The sequence below is a fragment of the Drosophila eugracilis genome, unplaced genomic scaffold (genome assembly GCF_018153835.1).
Source record: "Drosophila eugracilis isolate 14026-0451.02 unplaced genomic scaffold, ASM1815383v1 contig_423, whole genome shotgun sequence".
Taxonomy (NCBI): Eukaryota; Metazoa; Arthropoda; class Insecta; order Diptera; family Drosophilidae; genus Drosophila; species Drosophila eugracilis.
Genome location: NW_024573287.1, coordinates 1,099,342 through 1,120,387, shown reverse-complemented (window position 1 = coordinate 1,120,387; position 21,046 = coordinate 1,099,342). Strand labels below are relative to the sequence as shown.

At 38.2% G+C, this 21,046-nt stretch overlaps 1 protein-coding gene across 1 annotated transcript; it reads left to right on the top strand.

Annotated features, from left to right (window-relative positions):
• Positions 1 to 485: 485 nt before the first annotated feature.
• LOC108107556 lies at positions 486 to 21,041 on the top strand. Its single transcript, XM_017215527.2, has 3 exons — positions 486 to 1,160; positions 7,694 to 8,003; positions 19,551 to 21,041. Exons 1-3 carry the CDS (start codon positions 1,069 to 1,071, stop codon positions 21,039 to 21,041), a joined length of 1,893 nt encoding a protein of 630 aa, XP_017071016.1. The 5' UTR covers positions 486 to 1,068.
• The last annotated feature ends 5 nt before the right edge of the window (positions 21,042 to 21,046 follow it).

Below are 21,046 nucleotides of genomic sequence, written 5' to 3'. Positions count from 1 at the left end.
CGAATTATCGCTGTTAATATAAGACTATTTATACACTATTGAATTTTTGACACGATTCTGTTACTCTCAAATATTCGTTAAAACCACCTTTTTAAAGTAACGTACAATAATGCAACAGTCAGATGGCGTATTAGTAAACGAACTGTTATTTATGGACTAAAAAGAGTTGAACAACGTTGGAAGATAATCCTATAAAAATTCTATAAAATTGCTTTTATTATCTCATGCTACTTTTCACCAAATCGTTATCCAGGTGGCGTGGCAGAGAATGATATTATAGCGTTTGGTTACGATGACACTAAACACAGCTTTGATAAGTGTTGTAAAACGGTTTCTGTTTTTCGACGAATCGCTGTCCAGATGGCGCATTAGTAAGCTATGACACTTAGCATAGCATTGTTGGCAGTAGGATACTAGAGTTGAAAAACGACCGAAGATAAAAGTTCCTATAAAATCGCTACGTCGTTTTTTTCCTTTCGGAATATGGTCACTCTGCTGTTTTTCGCCGAATCGAACGCACCCACGCAGCGAACGGACGGAAAAATCTTGTCGCATCCCGATCGAAAAACAAAATAAAAAAAAAGCGTACAGTGCGGCCAATTCGATTGTGTACACAAATTGTTCAGTGCGTATCTTCTAGTTACAGTGCCGTGGGAAAAAACATTGCCAAATATACAAATCTAAAGGCAAAAAATCAAAGAGTGCGAAGTGAAAAGAAAAACTTCTGGACGCGCTAAAAGTCGCTCTCCCCTGCCATCCCTCTATATCTCTTTCACTCTCTCGCGTGGTGTGTGTGTGTAGTACTAGTGAGTGCGGGTGTGAGTGAGACGGGCAAACAATTTGCCGCTAAATACAAAAAGCAGCTGAGACCAGCTGACACATGTGTGTGTGCGAAATACATTAAAGGCAAGAGCAAAAGCAAAAGCAAAAGGCTATAACAAAGGCTATAAATAAATTGCAAATGTTTATGTAGTCAAATATCAGCGCATTAGCAACGGCAACAACAAAAAGCACGTGGCGCAGACATTTTGGCCACGATAGTAAGCAAACACATAAACACGATTAAACATGTCCGCCGTACCGGTTGCCATCAAAACGGAGGAAGTTATTCTAGAGCACGCCGAATACAACAGCGCCGAGGAATTGGATGAGGAATTGCAGTAAGTTCGAAAATTTGGTGTGTCAAAAGAATGATGAAATAGGGACATAACAACGCCAGTCAACAGCTTGCATTTTTATCACGCAAATTATTGATTATTTTTACTACTTTGCTAGTACGCTCTCTTTGCTCTCTCTTCTCTCGCCTGTTTTTTGCCGCCGTTTTGCCGACAAAACAAATACGGCACAAAAACACCACCACCATTAAGGTACACACACACTGACACTAGCGTATATTGCATTCCATTCCATTTCCACTTCCATGCCGTTTTCTTGTTGCTGGAATAAATGTGACGCTTCTTTTTCTTTCTCCCATCTCTCGTGCCTGTGCCCCTTCTTCCCTCGCTCTCTTTTCCTGCCGCTCTTGTGTTTTTACGCTCTGCCTTTCGTCGTCCATATTGTAAAACGGCTGTTTTGTCAATTTGTCAGCAGCGTCGGCAGACAGGAAACAGTTGGGTCACAAATATTAGTCCTGATGATGCTAGAAAATTGATTTGGTTTGTACTTTTAAAAGTTTTATATTTTGTTAAGATAAAGAAAATAAATTTTAAAATTTCGATTATACTAGCATTTCAATTCATTTTACTATTCCAATAATATAAAAAAAGATAAATTTCGATTATATTAAAATGTAGGACTAAGGAGAAAAATATAGAAGAAAAAAAAATAACTCAAATTAAGTACATTTTAGAAAATCATCTACAAGGATTCCGAAAACATTGAAGATATTTTTAACAATCTCCTTATTATTGGTTTATTGCATTAAATGTTGTTATTTTCCACATTTCCTTTTCTCAAATATGTAGTCTGATTGTTACAGCTGCTTTTTTGACCGTCGATCGTCTCTATGCTCTCCTCTCTTTTCTACTTTTTTTTTTTCCTATTCTTCGACTCTCGCGCTCAGCTGCCAATTTGCAATAGCTCACATGTTCGAATTAACGGAGGTAAAAAAACAGCTGCGCACCCGCACTCCCTCTCTCTTTCACTCCTTTTCGCTTATCATGCGTTGCCTAATCAACATTTCTATTTCTTCTTCTTTGTGTTCATAGTTGAAATGAAATCAGCTGTACCGGTATATTCGTATCATCAGATGGTCTTGCTTTGCTTTTATTTACACGCTTCTCTCTCGATTCCTTCTCTTCACGCAGCAAATAAACGAAACTATGATCTATTTTTAATATTTATTTTGACAATAGATTTTTTTTATTTATTTGTATATAACCCGGCCTGTTAATTTATACATGTTTATCTTTTTCGTAGTATACGATTTTAATACCACACGAATAAGGGCCGAAAATTGTGGAAAATAAGTTACCTGAGAAATGTACAGTTTTAAGGGAATGCATTTCTTTTGATCGTCGTCGTCTGGCGAATATTTGATTTTTTTACAGGGAACGTTTCTTTTCCTTTGCCGGCTTAATGAAATCATATGGTTACGATTTTCGCTTTTTCACACGTCATAAGCGGCGCCTTCTCTTATCGCTCGAGCATATGTTTTTGCACAACCACAAAGAAAATCGAAAATATATATAAATGCGCACATATACTAATCCCTTTCAGCTGGCTTTCAAGGTTTTTATTTCTGTTTGCTGATATACCGGGTAAATATATATATTAAATTCGCACCATATGTTTTTTCTGCTGCATACTATACTTATTTTAAATGCTTAAAAGAAAACTTCGATCCTTTTAATTTCTTATCTATTTGGTATGCAAATTTCAAAACAGCTATTCCACAATAATAACACTACAAATTGAAATTCTAATCAAAATAAATGAAATAAAATTGAATTCTTAAGTTTTGGGTTTTAAAAGGGTTTTCTATAGAGTGAGCAAAATGTATTAAAAACAAGAAAAAATAAAGTTCCATCGATGATTCACAATATATGAAATAAATAACTCTTAAAAAGTCAAAAAAGGGAAGGCTGCACTGTTATTTTGGCCACCAGTGTGGGCGGTATAACAATTGCGTTTTAACAGCAGCTGCTCATTTGTTGTTGGTGCTAAAATAAAAGAGCATGCCATGGCTAAAAGTCTCCACTCGGCTCTCCTCTCTCCATTCCATCCGTTGCACATTTGCGAATACTACGAAAGCCATGTGTTGCGATTGTTATTGTTGTTATTTCTGCTGCTGTTGTGTGGCGTCATTTCCGTTTTTACCCCACTTGACTGGAAAAGAGGAGCAATCCAAGAGTCTGAGAGAACATATACAACTCCTTATTTCTCCATCTCTCTCTCTCTCTCTTATAAGAGCCGCTCCCCAGTTGATCCAAGTACATAAGCAAGAGAGAACGAGTGATTCAGAGAGGGGACCCCATTTGAGTTGCACTCAAAAGCAAAAGCTTGCTAAGCGTGAGAACGAGAGGGTGAGAGCTCAAAAGTACAGATGCCGCCACACACATTTGTTTTTTTTACTACCACACACGTTTCATTGAAAAAACATATACACAAAAGCTAAAGCTGAAAACCCGCTGCAAATTTGCAAAAAAAAAAAAAATGAAATAAAGACTAATACCAACACATGGCTTCAAATCTGCTGCGCAAAATTTTTGGGCGATGGCTCCGTGTGTTTCGTTTCGTATGCCAAAACGTTTCATTTTGTTTTCGTTTCGTTTCCACAATGCTTTTTTGCATGCGGCATTTATTGGCAACCTGCGTGTGAAAGAGAGGTCTGAATTGGGTGTGTGCGAGAGAGCTCTACGGCTTGTTTATGAAAAACACATGATTGTTGTGTACAACAGTTTTTGGGGCATGGCAGAGAAGAAGAAGTATAGCCAAAACTACTACTGCACCGTACTATAAGAAAATTGGTTAACATATTTCGTTAATAATGTGAAAGTGATTTAAGTTATTTTTGTAATCCCTAAAAAAAAGTTTAAATACAGATCAATAAATAGAAAAACCAAATTTTAATTTTCTAACTACGATTAGAACTTCTGTTGATCGCAATTGCTTACCCTTAAATATTTACTCACATATCAGTTTTCGTAAACCTATCGAATTGCTGTCCAAGTATAACATTTGTTTATAATGCCTTCCTTTCTGTAGATTTCTTTTAAAAACAAACAGCTGGGATAGAATTTCTTTTACGCCTCAAGTTTTTATTCCACGAATAATTATATTTAGCTACCCTATATAATTTCCATTCTTTTTTACGTTTAATTTATTATGTCTTTATTGGAAATGTGGCGCCAGCTGGTCGTCTAAACTGTAAAAGAAATGTGCGAATTCTTATTTGTTCATTAGTTTACGCGCATTACATTGTTGCACAAATTATGCAAGTGGTGGAAAACCTTATTGCGTTGCATTTCAATTTTGCCTCGGATTCACAGTCCGTGCCGTAAGTTTACCACCGATTTTTCTCAAACGATAAGTGTAAAGCGGGATTTCCCCTTTTTCATTAATGAAGAGGACAATTCTATTTTTTTTTTTTTTTTTTTTTTTTTTTGTACTATGGACTGCATGATCCTTACTGTTAGTTTAAAAATATAAACGGCTTGGTATTTATTTATTTTTATTATTATAATTTCAAAATCAGACCAATAATAACGCTTTGCCCTTAATAAAAGAATTTTAATAAAACTATAAATGCGATACAACATACTTATTTCGTATTTAATTTATTTGAATGCCAAATTTATGTTACCTTTGTTAATTCTTCTGAAATTTTCAAGGCGTGTTGCAACTCTGATAAGGGACAAATATTGTTGACAAGTTTAAGAATACATCATCTTTTGTTTACATTGTTGGGGGATTATATAATTGCATGTTTATCTTTTCGAATTTAATATGCCGACACTCCTCTTCATCCCCATTATCCCCCTTTATCTTCACCTGCTGCTGCAGCAGCAATACGACGAAATTCCAGTGAAATGATGACGTAAGCAGTGACCCAATAAACGTATGTACAATTTATGTGCAAAGTGCAACAACAGCAACTAAAGAGGAGGTGGGGACGGAGTGGGTGGTTAGGTGGCAGCACTCGTGACTTCGGCTTTTGTCTCTCTGACTGTTTATCGTTCGTATCTGTGTTTTTTCTCTCTATGTACTTGCTGGCGAAAAGTGGCCAATGAACTACATTGAACCCTGGGCTAAAGAGCAGCGCTGCAGCAGTGCCGTCAGCTGTCCAGTATCATATGTTGGTATTATTATTATGTTTATTCATTTATTTGTACCTCGAAAAATGCGTTATTGCAATGCCTCATACACAGCTGCATCTTTAATTAAACAACAATTTGAGACATAAACAGCTGTTACAACGACTCAAATGAGAAGCGTCGCAAGAAAGAGTTCTAAAATAGATCCGATTCAAGCACCTAGGAAACTAGAAATTCTAAATTTAACAAAAAGTTTTTCCCAAAAAAAAAAATATACAACAATTATTAGTTCACTTGGTTTTTATTTACAATGAAGTACGATAATCTATTTATAGATTGTAAAATCCATTAAATTTTGAAAGGGTGTCACATTGTTACATATACATAATAGATTACATTTATAAAAAAAGAAAAAAATACATATTTTAAAGGAAAATAATTTTTAAACCAAAAGAGCACACTTTTTTCATACAGAAATTTTCCTTGTTTCTCGCTGTTTTCTATTTCCCATCTTAAACTATGTGCATTGCTGGAATAATTAGACTGGCATCATAAAGTAGCAAAGTATAGTTATATGTTTGTGTCTCGGCCATCAAAAACAACAACAGATGTTGCCACTACATGCAGCGTGCAGCAACATTCTGTGCGCTGTTTTCATTCAGCGTTTTTCGGTCTTTATTGTGCAAACAAAAACAAACGAGATGCCAAAAAGCAGGCATAAGTGCCCAGATCCAAGACCCGAACCACATTCCATTTGCCTTTTGCTTTACGTCTCTACAACACAGCAGCCTTTATGCTTTTCTGACTGCCACAATCTCCACATCCGCCTGCTGCTGATGTTGACCAACTTTGGATGCATCTCCCCTCTATTTCCCACACTTACCGCAGAAATGCTGCCGGAGAAGAACGACCTTTGGATGATGTTTCTAAAAATAAACCAAGCTAGCGAGACGATGTCTCTAATACAGTCAAACTTCTTTAACTGCTCTCTAGCTCTACTTGCTATATTGTATAAGAAAAATGTATTTAGTTGGATCAAAAATTCCGGTTCCTAAATTGTTTTTGTGAATTGTTATATATAACAGTACTATCATTTTCAAATTCAAGCAATGAAATTTCAGAATTCAATTCGTTCAAGCATCCAAATCTAATCAAATCTTTTCGAAATGTTTGAGCTAGAGAAGTTGGACTGTATTTTCTAGCATCGTCTTGAAAGAGCGTTGTTCTTGGCGTTGCTCATGGAATGTGGTGTTGCAACTTTTACACACCCCCCTACCCCTCCCATATACCTGTGTCTTTGTTGTTTTTTTCTTGGAGAGCATACCATTGTGAAAATTGTTTTCATTAGCCTGCAGCAACAGCAAAACTGTGGCCTGTGGAAAACGTGTTTGCTCTTTTCGTAGTGTAAAACCGGTTCCGAATTCTTGAGAGCTCTCGCGTCTTTGAGACTATGCTGCAGCATAGCTTGAAGCCCCTAGAAGAAGAAAAAGATGGAGAAGAGCTGCGAAATAATACGAAACGGAGATCAAAAGCAAAACCGAAATAAACCAAATCGAACCGACAAAACAGAAAACAGAAAACAACAATCACGACAACCGGCGATGGTGGCAGCAACAACAAAAAGAGGAATGTCCATACCATTGACAGCTGTGCTGAGCTGCCTGTCTCTTTCTCTATTAACCTCTCTGTCCCCCTTTTACACGTGTAGTGCAGGTTGATACCCACCAAATAAGTTTGTTGGGTATATCATTTCAACTAGCTCCATGATAGCATTTGAACTATATAACTTGGAAAATTATAATTATTGTAAAACACCCTCTTCATAGAAATTTAACATTTATAATGTTAAAATAAAAAATGGATTACGTTTAAATAAGATACATCACATTAACTTAAGATCATATTGACCTAGCTTAGGGTATTAATAAACCATGTTAAACAACAACTTTTTCTTTAGTCTTCTGTTGATGCTAACGTGACACCAACAAAGTGGTGATTGTGTGAGTGTATTTGTTGGCTCTTTGTTGTTGTGGAGCGTCGGCGGGTTTAACTAAAATTGAATTGAATGGAATTGTAAATTTATGAATGAATGAATTTTTCAGCCATTCGGTGAGCGGGCACATGGCTGTGTGTGTGTTGTGTATTCGTGGATTGTATAAATGTAAAAGTTAATTGGTTTTATTAACAGGCAGGCAATAAATAATACCTAATATACCTAGCTTCTACAAAAAAAAAAAAAAAAATAATCCAATCGTCATTTAAAATAACCTAAAAAAAAGGGTTTAAACTCCAATCTGCAATAGAATGTACTGGTATGTGAACTATCATTAAAAAATATTGGTGATTGTTTAATCTTTTCCCAGAAGTGGATGTAACTGATTTCTGACCAATAACTAACCACTGTGGACTCATTGTTGACGTATTTTATAATTTTGCAGATTACAACTAGAGGATTCAGGGGGTGAGAACTATCATATCGAGTACGCCAGCGAGTCGGCCCACCAAGGTTCTCAGCGTCGCCAGTCGAGCATGAGCGGTACGAATACTTCAAAGGGCGGGGGAGGAGGCGGTGGGGGCGGAGCCTTGAGTGATGGAGACGGATCTGGAAAACCCCTTGTTGACAGCGAAAAGAGGATGCGCCGGGAAATCGCAAACAGCAACGAACGCAGACGTATGCAGAGCATCAACGCCGGCTTCCAGAGTCTACGATCACTGCTCCCAAGACACGAGGGCGAGAAGTTAAGCAAGGTAAGTTACACTCTATTCCAGTTTGACAAGCATCATTGGGTATTGAATTCGTAAATATAAATATCAGTTGTATTTTGTTTCCCAACGAATTTAGTAATTATATTTCTTATCTTACCTATTGGTTATTAGTGGTCTAGTATTAACTAGTTCAGTCAAAGAATTGGATTGTGGATAGTATTATTACCCATGGTCAGTTTTGCGATTGGTGTTGACGTGTTTTCTTGATTTCCTGTAAATCCACTCATCATCACGACATCAACGCCCTTTTTGGGCAGAGATTTTCGGTCTTCTTTTTCGTTTAACCCGTGGCACGCAACTCCAATTACCAGAGTCCGATCCTGAATCGTTTTGGTCTGGACCTCAATTACAGGGCTGTCCACAAACACATGTTGGCAAATTGCCGACGACAACTCCTGGCAAAGAAAAACAAACACACACGCCATATTGCCAAAAGCTTCCAGCTGAGGAATAAAACCTGAATGGAAATGGGTTTGGGGGGGTATATAAAGTTGGGTCTAAAGCTTTGAAGGTCCCTTTTTGACATTTAGTCGTCAGGGCAACGGTGCTGGCGCCGTCGTCTCAATTGTTTGTTGTTGGAGGCGTTTTGCTTTTTCTTTTAACGCCACACATATATATTGTTCGGCTTTTTTTTTAGCATACACATGTTCTCATATTTATGGGATTTTCACCTTGAGACGACATCGATTTGTTGTGACGCGTGTGGTGTAAAAGGCCGGTGTAACAAACGGCCTTGTTGGTGGGGAAGGATATTAGCGTTAGCCATTCTTGAAAGCACTTTTTGTAGGACACGATATAAGTACTTTGCAGAATTTTTCTGCAGATTCCCACCTCTCATTTTGGATCCATTAAGTTCGCAGACGGTTGTAAATCAACAAAAAGCCCATACAAAAAAAAGGAAAGTTTTTGTAGGTTCTTCGTATTTGTCTGCTCTTACGAAAGAAAATGAATGATGAAAATAAATTGAAGGCTTACAAAAAATAGGTATAAAGTACGAAGTAAATAAATCTTAATTCACTAATTTTATTTGCAAATATTTTTAGTAATTTCAATAGTAGCGAAGGATTACTGTAATGTTATTCGGATGCCAAATTATCTATGGATAACTACAACTTTAACACACACAACTTTTTTTTATCACTTTGCTACACAGTGTTAGTGCTGTTTTAGTAGTTTCCCCTCTTCAGGGATTTCTTTATAGCCTTCTTATTTATTGCAAATCGAAAAGTGTAAAATGAAACTGCCAAGCACCATAAATCAGTCTTTGCCCCAAAAAAGAAAGGCGATAACAGACAAACAAAAGAAACAATGTAATAAGACGCAACATAAACAAGCAGGGCTCGAAAAGACTGCAGAAAAAGAGAGAGAAATGCAAACAGGAAGAAAAGCGCGTAAATATTAAAAATACTACCACAGGCAAAAAATGAAAAGGGTATAAACAACAACAACGTCGACGTCGCCTGATGAATGACATAATGGGCGTAGAGACAGAGATGGAACAAGACGAAAAGAAAGAGATAGGGATAAATGGGTTGGCTGGGCGGACTAGTGCAAGTAGTTTATGGATTTTTGTTCTATGCACTTCGTCAACGTCGACGATTACAAACGATACCACCATGCCTGTCACACATAGTAAACATTGTAGTAAATAAGTGTGAAAGAGAAAGACTTATAGTTAGGAAAAGAGAAGAGGCTACAGCGGTGGAAAGAGAGAGCGTGGGAGAGAGTAAATAGGGAAAGAAGAATGTCCAACAGCTTGACCAAGTTTACACCCGCTATATAAACGGCTAAGCCTTTTAAGTGCCGATCAAACACTGTTCCAGTTCTATCTAAATACTACTAAAAGAAACGAAATTATAAAGCTCTAGGGCTTCCTGAAAGATTATTTAAATGTTTTAGGCATATCAAAAACTCCCAATTCACAAGTTTGTAGAGTACCTCAAGCTTACTTAAAACGGAATTTCCTTACTTGAAATCAATTTCGTGTTCGATTTGATAACTTTAACTGATTTTGTCGATACATATAAATGATGTAGTAGCCATTAAGATTTAAAATGTTGTATATAGTTTTATATAAAAGCTATAATGTCAATATAAGCAGTATTTTAAGATTGATACCCGTCTGCTGTGCAGGGTACCTAAAATAAAAGTAGATCTAACGCACTCACAACATATGTACATAAATACATGTATTAAAAAATGGTGCATCACCGAGGCATACTAAACGCATACATAGAGTGCATATGCAGACTAACAAAAGTGCGAAATAAAATTGCAATGCAGACCGAGTTGGTTGACAGAAAGCTGCGACGACTGAAACCCATTCACAGTTAGGCACACGCACATAACGGTGCATTGGAGAGACACAGGCGAACACAGACGCAAACGAACATACACAACCACGCCCTAAAGGTGGGTGGCATAAAAGGAGGCGGCGGGATGGAAATGTGAGTGCAAGTCTGTGATTTACTCGCTGCTCTCCTCTTTCTCTTTTGCAGTCGGCAATCCGCACCCTTCCCACCCACTGTTTGGCGGGTCATTGAACTTGCTCGCTAGGTGGCGCTAAAGTGCAAATGTCCAATTGCGTACAGTTGCCCCGATTGTTGTTTTTGTGACTACTCGAAATACACAGAAAAAATATTTTAATAAACATACATATTTCTTCAAAAGCCCCAAAATCTTTTAGTTTTTAGTTACTAAATCTTTATTATTACTTATTTCGAATTTCCGAGGAATTCCAGGTACTAAAAATCTTTGTATCATCCAAACTTTTATAGATACGATTTATAAGGTCAACAAAACAGATTTTGCAATATTTCTCAACGTGTTAAGATTTAGGAGCGCCACAGCTGAACTAACCTACATTACAGTGGATGGGGAGCGTACCAGAGTACGCAGTACACACCTTGCCCAGACAGCGAACAGAGAGAAAACTGGAAAATTTTCTATATACAATACAATATCGATTCCTTCCAGTGGCCAACGAAGAAAGGCGCGCGCCAAACTCAAATTTACCCCCGAAAAAAGTTGGAACATTATGAGAATGGGGATATACGGTACACGATAGAATAATGGGATAGGGCACTGGCGCCAACATTTTGTTCGCCTTCTGCTGATGGGAGCCCACACCACTCGCTCAGCTGTGGAAAGTTCCCTGTGTGTGTGTGTGTGTAGTTGGCGGGATGGGATGGTTAAGTTTTCCGGGAGGTTTATGATTCCCGAGAGTGTTTCATTGCCATTTCATTTCCACCGTTTTTTGGCGTCTGTCTGGCGCCTGGTAGGCAGCTGTTTCACAGCCGATGACGATTCCGAGTTGAAACGATGGATGGTAAAGCCTCCCCAAAAAAAAACCGTCTATATAAAAATGGGCATTCAGCCTGGCATCTGCGCACTGCGTTTGTTGGCCCGGCGAAATCCGTTTTCCTTTTGGCCTTATAGCGTTTGTATTTTCTAGACACAGGGGCGTGGCACAAGGGGGACTAGGGTGGAGGTCGCTGGGTGGTAAATAGCGATGGTGCAGTGCACTAGGCCATTGGCATCTCGCAACCTTTTACAGATGGGAAGCAAATGCGGAATTGCAGCTGGAGATTTCGATTCGATGACAACTTCTGGGCCATGCCAACACCCAGTTTGGGAAAAGTACATAAAACTCAATACATAAGAGGAGCACATACATAAGTGCTACATATAACGAGTTATGTAAGCTTCTCATTTGTACAGCACACTGTGAGTAGTCTGTACTTTCAATTGTATTTCGTAGTAAAAATCTTCGCACTGCTACTACTCCACACACAAGTGCATAAGGAAAACCAGGTGTATAGTACTCGCAATGTAGTAGAGCACAAGCCAACAAAAGTAATTATTGTTGTAACTTGATTATTTTTATGCTTCAGTTGTTAAATTTAATTAAAAACCGCACTTTTGCCTAATTATTGTATGTATTTTGGTGCACAAAGGATCATAAAATGTGCGGAATTAGATCCTGCTTTAGCCACGGTTACGACTATTTTTGGTTTTCATTCCATGTGACAATTATATTAAATAATAATAATACCAAATCGAATAAACCGGCTATATAATTATAGAATGGTTTGCATTGAAAGCAAATTAGAGGCGGAGCGATTGTCGATGGATATAACTCAACCGTTAGTCAGGGCGATAACTTATCGATATATGGCTCTCGAGACTTTCTCAGAAGAATGCAATAGCCAAGAGAAAGCAGTGACAAAAGCAACAACCTCCTAGCTGAAAGCTAAAGCAAGAAAAAAATCATAAGTGCAATGGATCAATTACTTTGTAGACAGACAGAGCGAGATGGAGACAGTCGAAGGCTTGTGTGAGTTTGCAAAAATGTCGGTCGGTCGTTGGTCTCTCTCTATATCGCTCTTTCCTTCTCTGTCTGGCTATTTTTTTCTCTGCTTGATTATATGGAATGCCGTCTCGCCGGATTTAATGACTTTGTTGCATCGTAACGGTGTTTTTTCATCAATGACCAAGCTAAGATCGCTGTCTGCTTCTTTTTAGTTTTCAATCGTCATTATTACGAAGTCGGTCGCCTTTTCTGTCAGTGTATGTGTGTTAATTCCGTTTTGTATTGATTTATTGCTTGACACTTACGGTCAAACAATTTCAGGTTTAACAAAAAAGGTTTTAATTTAAATTTGTTTAATGCTGCAAATAAAAAAGAATATCTACAAAGTGCATATTTAAAGCAAAAATTATTAGTTTATTTTTAAGAGTAACTTATGGAATCGCAACTGTACAAGTATAGAAACTCGAACAGTAATTTACTTCCACAACCCTCATTGACTCATTGTCAGCAAACAGCCGTAAAAACTTGGCAAAGACTCGATCAATTTCTAAAGAAATTGCAAAATAATAATTATAACAAAAAACGTACGAAATACAACAATAAAACCAAACAAAAACAAAAGCCAACCGGCATTTTTGCTGCGCAATTGCACGCATACAAATGCAATCACGTGTAAGCAAGACTCAGCTGGTCAAGCAAAAGCAACAACCACAGTGAGAAAACAAGGTTAGAGCGTCGGTGACCGGCAGAAAAGCTCGGTTCCCAAGAGCTCAGCTTTCCCAATTGCGTCGCAAGCTCTTGTGACAATAAAGTGTATCTAAACAAAAGAAATAGATACAACACCTTCTAAGCATATCTATGTATATTACTTGTTCGGTTAGGCATTGATCTACTTACTTTGGTAGATTATTTTGTGATATATCTTTTTATTTTATAACTTATTTTAAAAGGTACTACTAAATACAAATCAACAAAGCAAATGCACACCACAGTTGAATATTCCAAAGAGTTTAGACTAAGAGAATTACCCTTGCAACTGTCACTTGCACTTTTTTCTCTCCAAGCCCTAGACTCCATTAACAAACATACAAATTTAAATTCCACCAAAGGTCAATAAAACCTTTAACCCACAGAATGCCAATGGGGCTAAGCCACGACATGCCATGAGGTTCATAGTTTTTTTTTCTTTTGTTTTTTGCCACCGGCTAAACAAGGCTCATGGTCAATGAAAGCATTTAATTAACATAAAAAACTCTAGACACAAGCACGCGAAAAAGGTTGAAAGTGTGTTGAAAGCGATTTGAATTTAAGCAGCGAAAGAGACGTTAACATGGTATGAGAAAGGAAGAGCAGAATGTTGTTAAGATCCAAGAAATAAATAACACAAATTCAAAAAAAAAAAAAAGGAAAGGGAGCTGACCCTCACACAGATCAGCTGATCGAATTTCACATCTATAAAAATGAAGTAAACGCGACGAACGAAAGGCATTGTATTTATTTTTATCAACGTGCGCTGGTGTTGTTGTTTACCCAAGACAGCTGTTTTAATTAACCCAAATAGCAACAGCAGACGCTGCCAGAGAAAATATATAATTAAGTTTACATTGCTGAATGATGACGAAGTCGCCCAAGTTGCATAGCCATTTCAATGGGTGTGGCGTGGCTTGAGAGTTAACAAAACTTTTCCCAGTTTCAGCAGATCTAATTGTAAAAGCAGTTAAAAGAATGTTAAAGGATGAGGAATTATAAATATAATTATAATAATAATTCAGATTTCATATCTACAAAATCAGCCGCAAACGCATTTTTTTCATTTCGTAACCTTTTATTTCATAAATTTAACGCTTTTGACGTCATTGATAGTTGTACTAAAGTTATTATTACTCGTTACTGACATTACTCTTTCAATTGTTACGCTTCTTTGACTTTCTTTAACTGCCGCTCTTTATGACTGTTGCCTTGGATTAACTTACGGGGCAAAATAAATACGTAAATACACAGATATATGACTGGGTAGAAAGCATATAGCTGTGAGCTCATCTACCGCACGTGTTTGAATTTAATTAGGTTAGCGTAAAAAGCAAATAATGCTTTTATTTTTTTCCCCATATTCAATTTGAGTCAGCCACCCGTTGGCAACTTGTTAAAAATTAGCTAAAAATGCGACAAAATTTAGCAAATATGAAAAAACCAGAATGTGATTTCTGTCTGTGTTTGTATAACGTATAGATTGAATAAATTGGTACACAGCTGTTTTTTGTTTGTGGGTGTGAATCACTGCCCGAATGACCTCGCCCCAGTCTCAACGAAAATCTTCCTTTTTATTCCCCTCAATTTCATGGGTATATTGTATTTGGTCAATATTTTCTAACAAGACAAATAAGTTCGAAAATATTAACAAAATATTGGTTTTATAGTGCTAAATTATGTATTACAACGGAAATAATAATTTAGAATTTAAGTTTAATTCATGAAATCAATTATTTCTTAAGTTAGCGGTATTTCATTGTCGAATCAATCGTTTTAATACATTCGATGACGGCATTTCCTCGTGTTCTTCGTATTTCCTTTCTCTTAATTTGAGATTTTCACAAAAATATTGTGGGAGTGAATGGGGGGGTTTTACATATGACTCTATAAAAATAGCCTGGTTTTGTTGCATTTGGTTGACCGCAAAATACGCGCGATGTTGTCACCCCAAAAAATCTCTCTTGGGACCCAATACTTAAACATTACGTTTTAACGTACATGTGGGAACACATGTTTGGCGCCCAGCAAAAGCAGCTGAGTGGGAGTGGGAGCGGGAGAGAACGAGAGTGAGTAGAAGCGAGTGCGAGTGAACGAAAGAATAGCCCCCACCACCAATCTGTGGGTGTGTATTATTTCTCTCATTCTTTATCTATATCTCTGCTCTCTCCACCTTATAGATGTGTGGCGGTGTGTGTTTTCGAGTAAGCCGGTAGAAATCGCAGCTGTTTTTGCCTATTTTTACGCTCACACATTTTTTGCAACAACGGAAAACAACAATTCTCTAGCGGATTTTATGGTTCGTGCAATTCTCGTCTCGAGTTCCGTTATGACCAAAAATGTTTCGATGCTAATTTTAGCAGGTCTGTGATACTAATAAATGCGAAATCTGGTTTTAATGGTTCATCGAAGAAAAATTAAGATAAATTAAAAATATTATTTTTTATTTTACTATTGAAAACTTGGAAATATATTTTTTTATATCACTTTGCTATCGGGTTGACTTTATTTTGATTTACAATGTTATTCTTAGCTACGTTTTTTGTTTATCCCTTTTTTTTTTGCAATATTTTTTTTTGTGTACCTAAAAGCAAACACATTTTGCTATCTTCAACTTTTGCGTGTCCATAGAGCGAAGGCAAGCCAAAAATTTGCACAAAAATTAATGTCAGCTGACTTGTTTTGTTTCGCTTCTCTTTTCGTGGCGCTTTGCACACACCTGTCATCATCATCTGCAGGTGAATAGTCGAAAGATAAGCGAGAACGCAACGTTAATTGTTTCTTCTTTTCGTTGACGTTCGTTCGCGCAATAAAATGGAATATAAAAAGAAAATTAAACCGACAGATGGTAGATAATGGGAATAAACAATAATATCAGTATAAAGTGGATAAGAGTTCTTTTCATCGAAAGTCTTTGAATAAGCATAACACCATTAAACTAAACTAAACTGATAAGTGCACACTAAAATTGCCTTTTTGTTTTCAATATTTTTTCAAGTATTTTAAAAGCAGTGGAAAACGACGTGAGATAGAAATGAGAAAATCATTTTTATGAACTTGTTTAGTGCTTAGAGTTCACAGTAGATAAAATTTCATTTGTTTCGAGCAAGAAAGTGGAGTTTCCATTTCCGCAAAACTATTGGTTATCAAGAAGTATCTCGTTTTATAGCTTATAAATTATTTAGGCCAGAAAGATAAAAACCCTAAGGTTCCGTTTTGGCATTTATTTGTTTTTTTTTTTTCGGCAACGCAACCACCAAAGTAGTAAAAATAAATTGATTTTTCTCGGTTGTTTTTGTTTTAAACGCACGTTAACAAGAGGAAAGCGCCACGCTTAGAAGCATGCGTGCACGCACGTAGGCCAAAAAAAACAAAGAAACATTGGTGCATTTTTGGTGGTTGTGTTGTTGGTCTTTCTCGCATCGAATCAAAATTGTATTTGTTATTGGGCATTTTTTTCTATTGGGTGGCCCCCGCTCTTCTCTTTAAAAACGCGCCCATTTTACTATCATAGAACAAGAAGTAAACACAAATATTTTACACAGCTGGAAGTATTATTGATAATAATGTATTTAAAAAATGTAAAATAAAATAATTTGACAACTTCACGTTATTTGTAATAAAAAATTTAGTGATTGATGTATCTAAATATTCATTTATTAGTTTATTTTTCATAGGAGCTGTGAAATATAATTTTTTCATATGTAGTTTATATATGTACACACAGATGCATATAAATACAAATGTGTAGGCCTCTGAGTGCCAGCTCAGCTGATGACGAATTCTCTCGTGCCGGCGGCGTATTTGCTATTTTTATGCATCTTCTTTTATTCAATCAACGAAATTGTAGTGCAAGTTGTAGGGTGGGCAAACAAAAACAACAACAACAACGAAGAAAGCAATGGTACAACAACAATATGAGCGCCAGAAACAGACGCGCCATTTATAGAAGTCAGCTGTCAAAGAGCGAGAGCGCAACTTCCAATCGGGAATAACTGGAAAGCTTGTGAGAGACAGCACGTGGGAGAGGCCGAAAAAGCTCGGGCCCACATGTTTTTCGCTACGTCTGATTTCCGTTTCGCGGAACGAACGATAATAAAACGAACACGAAACCCAACGAAGGCTCCATCTATCTCGCTCTACCGTCATACGATTACCCCTCTACCTGAAAAACAGATAGAGGGAGAGAAAGAGAGAGAGAGAGGAGAGAGGAGAGCACAATAGCAAGAGAGCGACTCTAGCAACATTTGTGACGACGACGCCGGCGAATATTGAAAAACTTTTCGTATTGGAACTGTTGCTGGCTTCTTGTTGGAAAAAAGTACAGTCACCGCAAAAGCGGCCGTTTGTTGTGTGTTGTTGCTTTGTTGGTTGGCTTGTATTCGCTCTGAATTGGATTCTTGTTGGCTCGCCAGTTTGATCGTCTTTTTTCGTTCGTTGTTTTCTTAGCTTTGTTTATATGCTTTTGCTTTTGACTTTGCCTTTTGTTTACACACACTGATATAAATGGTGGTGGATTTTTCTTGCCGGCATTTTTCACCCAACACAAACAACTACTATAATTGAGAAGACAACGACATTTTCTTATTAGCCAAGGCCTCAACTTGCCGGCTAGTAAATGCGATTGTATGATAGCGGAAGGGGTTGGTTAGTGTGGGCGGATCGGGAAGAGTGAACCATATGTTGTGGGTATGGGTAAAAAGCCTGTATAAAGCATATGATTATTCCAATCGGACGAAATAACAAGTGTTTTCCATCTGATAAGCAAAATGATGAGAGATTCTTATTAGGAATTTTGTTGAAACGAAAAAATAATACAAATAGCAATTTCTGACTTTAAAACACAAAAACAGCTTTACAAGTTAATTATTTTGTTTGACGGAAGTGTAATAAGAAATTGTTTGAATGTATACATACATTTCATAATTTTGATTGTAAAAAAGAATTATAGTATCATAGTTATCAAAACCAACTTGGTTTAGTTTATCAGACAAAGCGGCAAAATTTTCACCCGCTCATCTTATCTTTCCAATAGTTCCCATTGTCTGCGACGATTTCCAATAGACAAGTCAATGAACGACCTTTGTGTGTAACAACAAAAACCACACCATAGAAAACTTAAATATGCTACATATGTGTGATTTTTTCTCGCTTTTTGTTGTTGATTTCTTATAAGATATGCGCACGACATTGCAATGTCGCCGTCTGCGATGGAACCAGATGGAAAGATATGGCGGGGTAGGGGGAGTGTGAGATTGAAAATCGCTTGGGTACGTAATACAACTACTGGAAGCAACAATAATAAACCCGAGAAAACTGTACACACTACAACATGCTCTCTCTCACTCTGAGTGGGAATACGAACAACAACTATACAGATGGTGTGCAATTGATGGGAAGAAAAGAAGGTGAGAGATACGAAGGGAGAGACAGAGAGAATGAATGAGAGCGGGAGCAGCTGTGCGATGCCGGCAGACCAATGTCGTTATCGTTGTTGTTTTGCCCAGCCATCCTTTAGTTGTTATTATTGCTTTTTAGTAATGACCTCCGACAACAAACCGAAATCGAAACAAGTTTTTAACAACAACAACAATAAAGAACTGCATTAAAGCAGAAAAAGATTTATGATTTTTTTTGTTTATCAAAGCCTAAGAAATGCATATGCATTCCTTCAAACAAAGAAATCTTAATCATAAAAATTTACAGTTTTTATAAAATTTTATTTCGAAATCTGCGGTTCCAGTGCAGCTTCTATCAGTTCGGCGGTTTTCGTTACCAGAAATAAATAAATAAATGTAATATATAAGTAGTATGTTCTTATACACATATATAGGTAATCTTTGTTGCAACCTTAAAGCTAATTTTTTGCATGCAGCAGTCATTTAAAATAAGTAGTTTTTTGTCACTTGCTAGTGTTGTACAAATTTTCGAAGAGCGCGCGCATTTTGAAGGACACAAGTTCTTTAACCTTTTCGCCAAGCCAGTTTGTTGTTCCCAGCTTTACTACGCTGTTTACTACAAACAGTGCAAAAAGGCAAACAAAAACAGTCAAGGAAAAATGGAGAAGGAACAACGCATGCCATTTATATGTTGTTGCAATGAAGTCTGCTCTCAGAAATTATGCTGTGCCTTCGTCCTCTTTCTCCTTCGATTCTCTTTCTTATTTTCATACTCCCAGCTGGAGATATTCCGTATGTGTCTGTCTTCTGAATGGCTTTTATTGTGGGGAGAAAAAAGAGGGTCCGATTAAAGGTTTAATAATTTCCTTCACTTAATGACAACCACCCAAGGGAATTCAAGATATAACGATGTAAGTCTTTCGATTAAATGGAATATTAAATTAAAATTTATAAAACTTTTATTTACCCTACATTATCATAGATCCTTAGCGAAAATATACCCTCTTCTTGTACAACACTGTTATTTATATATTGCTTAAAAAATTTGCTAAACCTTTGTTTTATTTCCAGGCTGCCATCCTGCAACAGACTTTCCAATACATTGTGGAGCTTGAAAACCAGAAAACGCAGCTGCTGACACAGAACAGTGAATTGAAGCGACAGGTGGGCGAGCACGAAGCCGGGGGTGGTGGTTCTGGTGAGGGTGGTGCCAACTCCGGCGGAAACTACAACGATTCCAGTGTCAGCGGAGGCAACTCAACGGCGGTGGCTGTCAAGAAGCGCAAACTGACGGACAACGTTATCAACATCCAAGCGATTAGTGACAGTTCCGATGAAGGTCTAGGCTCAATGTCGCCGGAACCGATGACACTGCTAACAGCTGGTGGAGCGGCGGGCACCAAATTGAGCAATGCCACCCTCATAGCGGCAAAGGAACTGCATGAGTCTAAGAAGCAGCTGGAGAAGGAGCGAAGTCTGCGAAGACTTCTCGAAGATGAGCTGCAGATGATCAAGCGTCAGCTGTACAGTGTGGCTACCGCACCACCAGGAACTGCAGTGGCAGCCGCCTCCGGGGGAAATAGTGGCGCCTTCATTCCACGTGAAGTCATCGAGCACACTGATAACTTTGTTCGTAGCGACGATTTGGAGGATCTCGGCGGTACGGTCTCTTACGTAGAAATCGATGAAATGACTGGACAACAGCAGGTTGTCGTGTGCTCCAGCATTGAAGAACTGGAGGCCGATGCCGCTGCCGAGATCATCACCGAAGACCAGGTGCACGAGGAGGTCATCCTGTCATCGAATAGCTCCACAGAGTCTGAAAACGAAGTGAACGTGAATGCTATTGCCAAAGCCTATGCCGAAGGATGCACGTCGAGTGCTGCGATGCTGCAGCCCATTCTGCAGGCGGCCATCAAGGCCACGCCCAAGGTTGAGGTGGAACGCATACACGAGAAGATTGTGAAAGTAAAGGCGGAGAAGCACGATCTGCCATCGATTCAGACCCACTATCAGCATCCACATCGTCAGAATCTGGAGACCATAGTTCAGGCTATTAGACATTTGGAGGGCGATCATCTCTTTGCGGACGGAAGTGGTGGCCAAGAGAAGTTTGGACAGCAACAGAATCTTCAGCAGCATCACCAACAGGTGTCTGGCGTCCACCACCAGCAGCTGCATCATCATCGTCTGGCACAGGATGCCCCGCTTGCTCTCACTACCACGGGAAAGCAACATGCGGCTCTGGCGGAACTCCGACCTTTTCTTCAACTCAAGAACGGCGGTAACAAGCAGGTGATCATTACGGCCAAAACGGCTAAGGATGCTGCCGGATTGATCTCCACGAGCAGCAGCAGTACCACGGTTACGCCGACGGCAATTTTCAAGGTGCAAACAACGGGCGGACATGGGAGTAGCAGCCATTTGCCTACGGGTTCGACAGCGGGCACCATAATCACCGGGAGCAACGGCAGCGGTGGCTCCCAGCAATTGACCATCACCACAGCCTTGAAACAATGCCGACCGGGCGTGATAGTGGCGAAACAGTTGCCGTCGTCCTGATTCAA

What these genes read in the sequence shown, in the direction of transcription:
- LOC108107556 (XM_017215527.2), top strand. Translation starts at nt 1,069, where the DNA reads ATGTCCGCCGTACCGGTTGCCATCAAAACGGAGGAAGTTATTCTAGAG. An exon ending in GAATTGGATGAGGAATTGCA is followed by an intron (nt 1,161 to 7,693) that starts GTAAGTTCGAAA and finishes ATAATTTTGCAG; the next exon opens with ATTACAACTAGAGGATTCAG. An exon ending in AGGGCGAGAAGTTAAGCAAG is followed by an intron (nt 8,004 to 19,550) that starts GTAAGTTACACT and finishes TTTTATTTCCAG; the next exon opens with GCTGCCATCCTGCAACAGAC.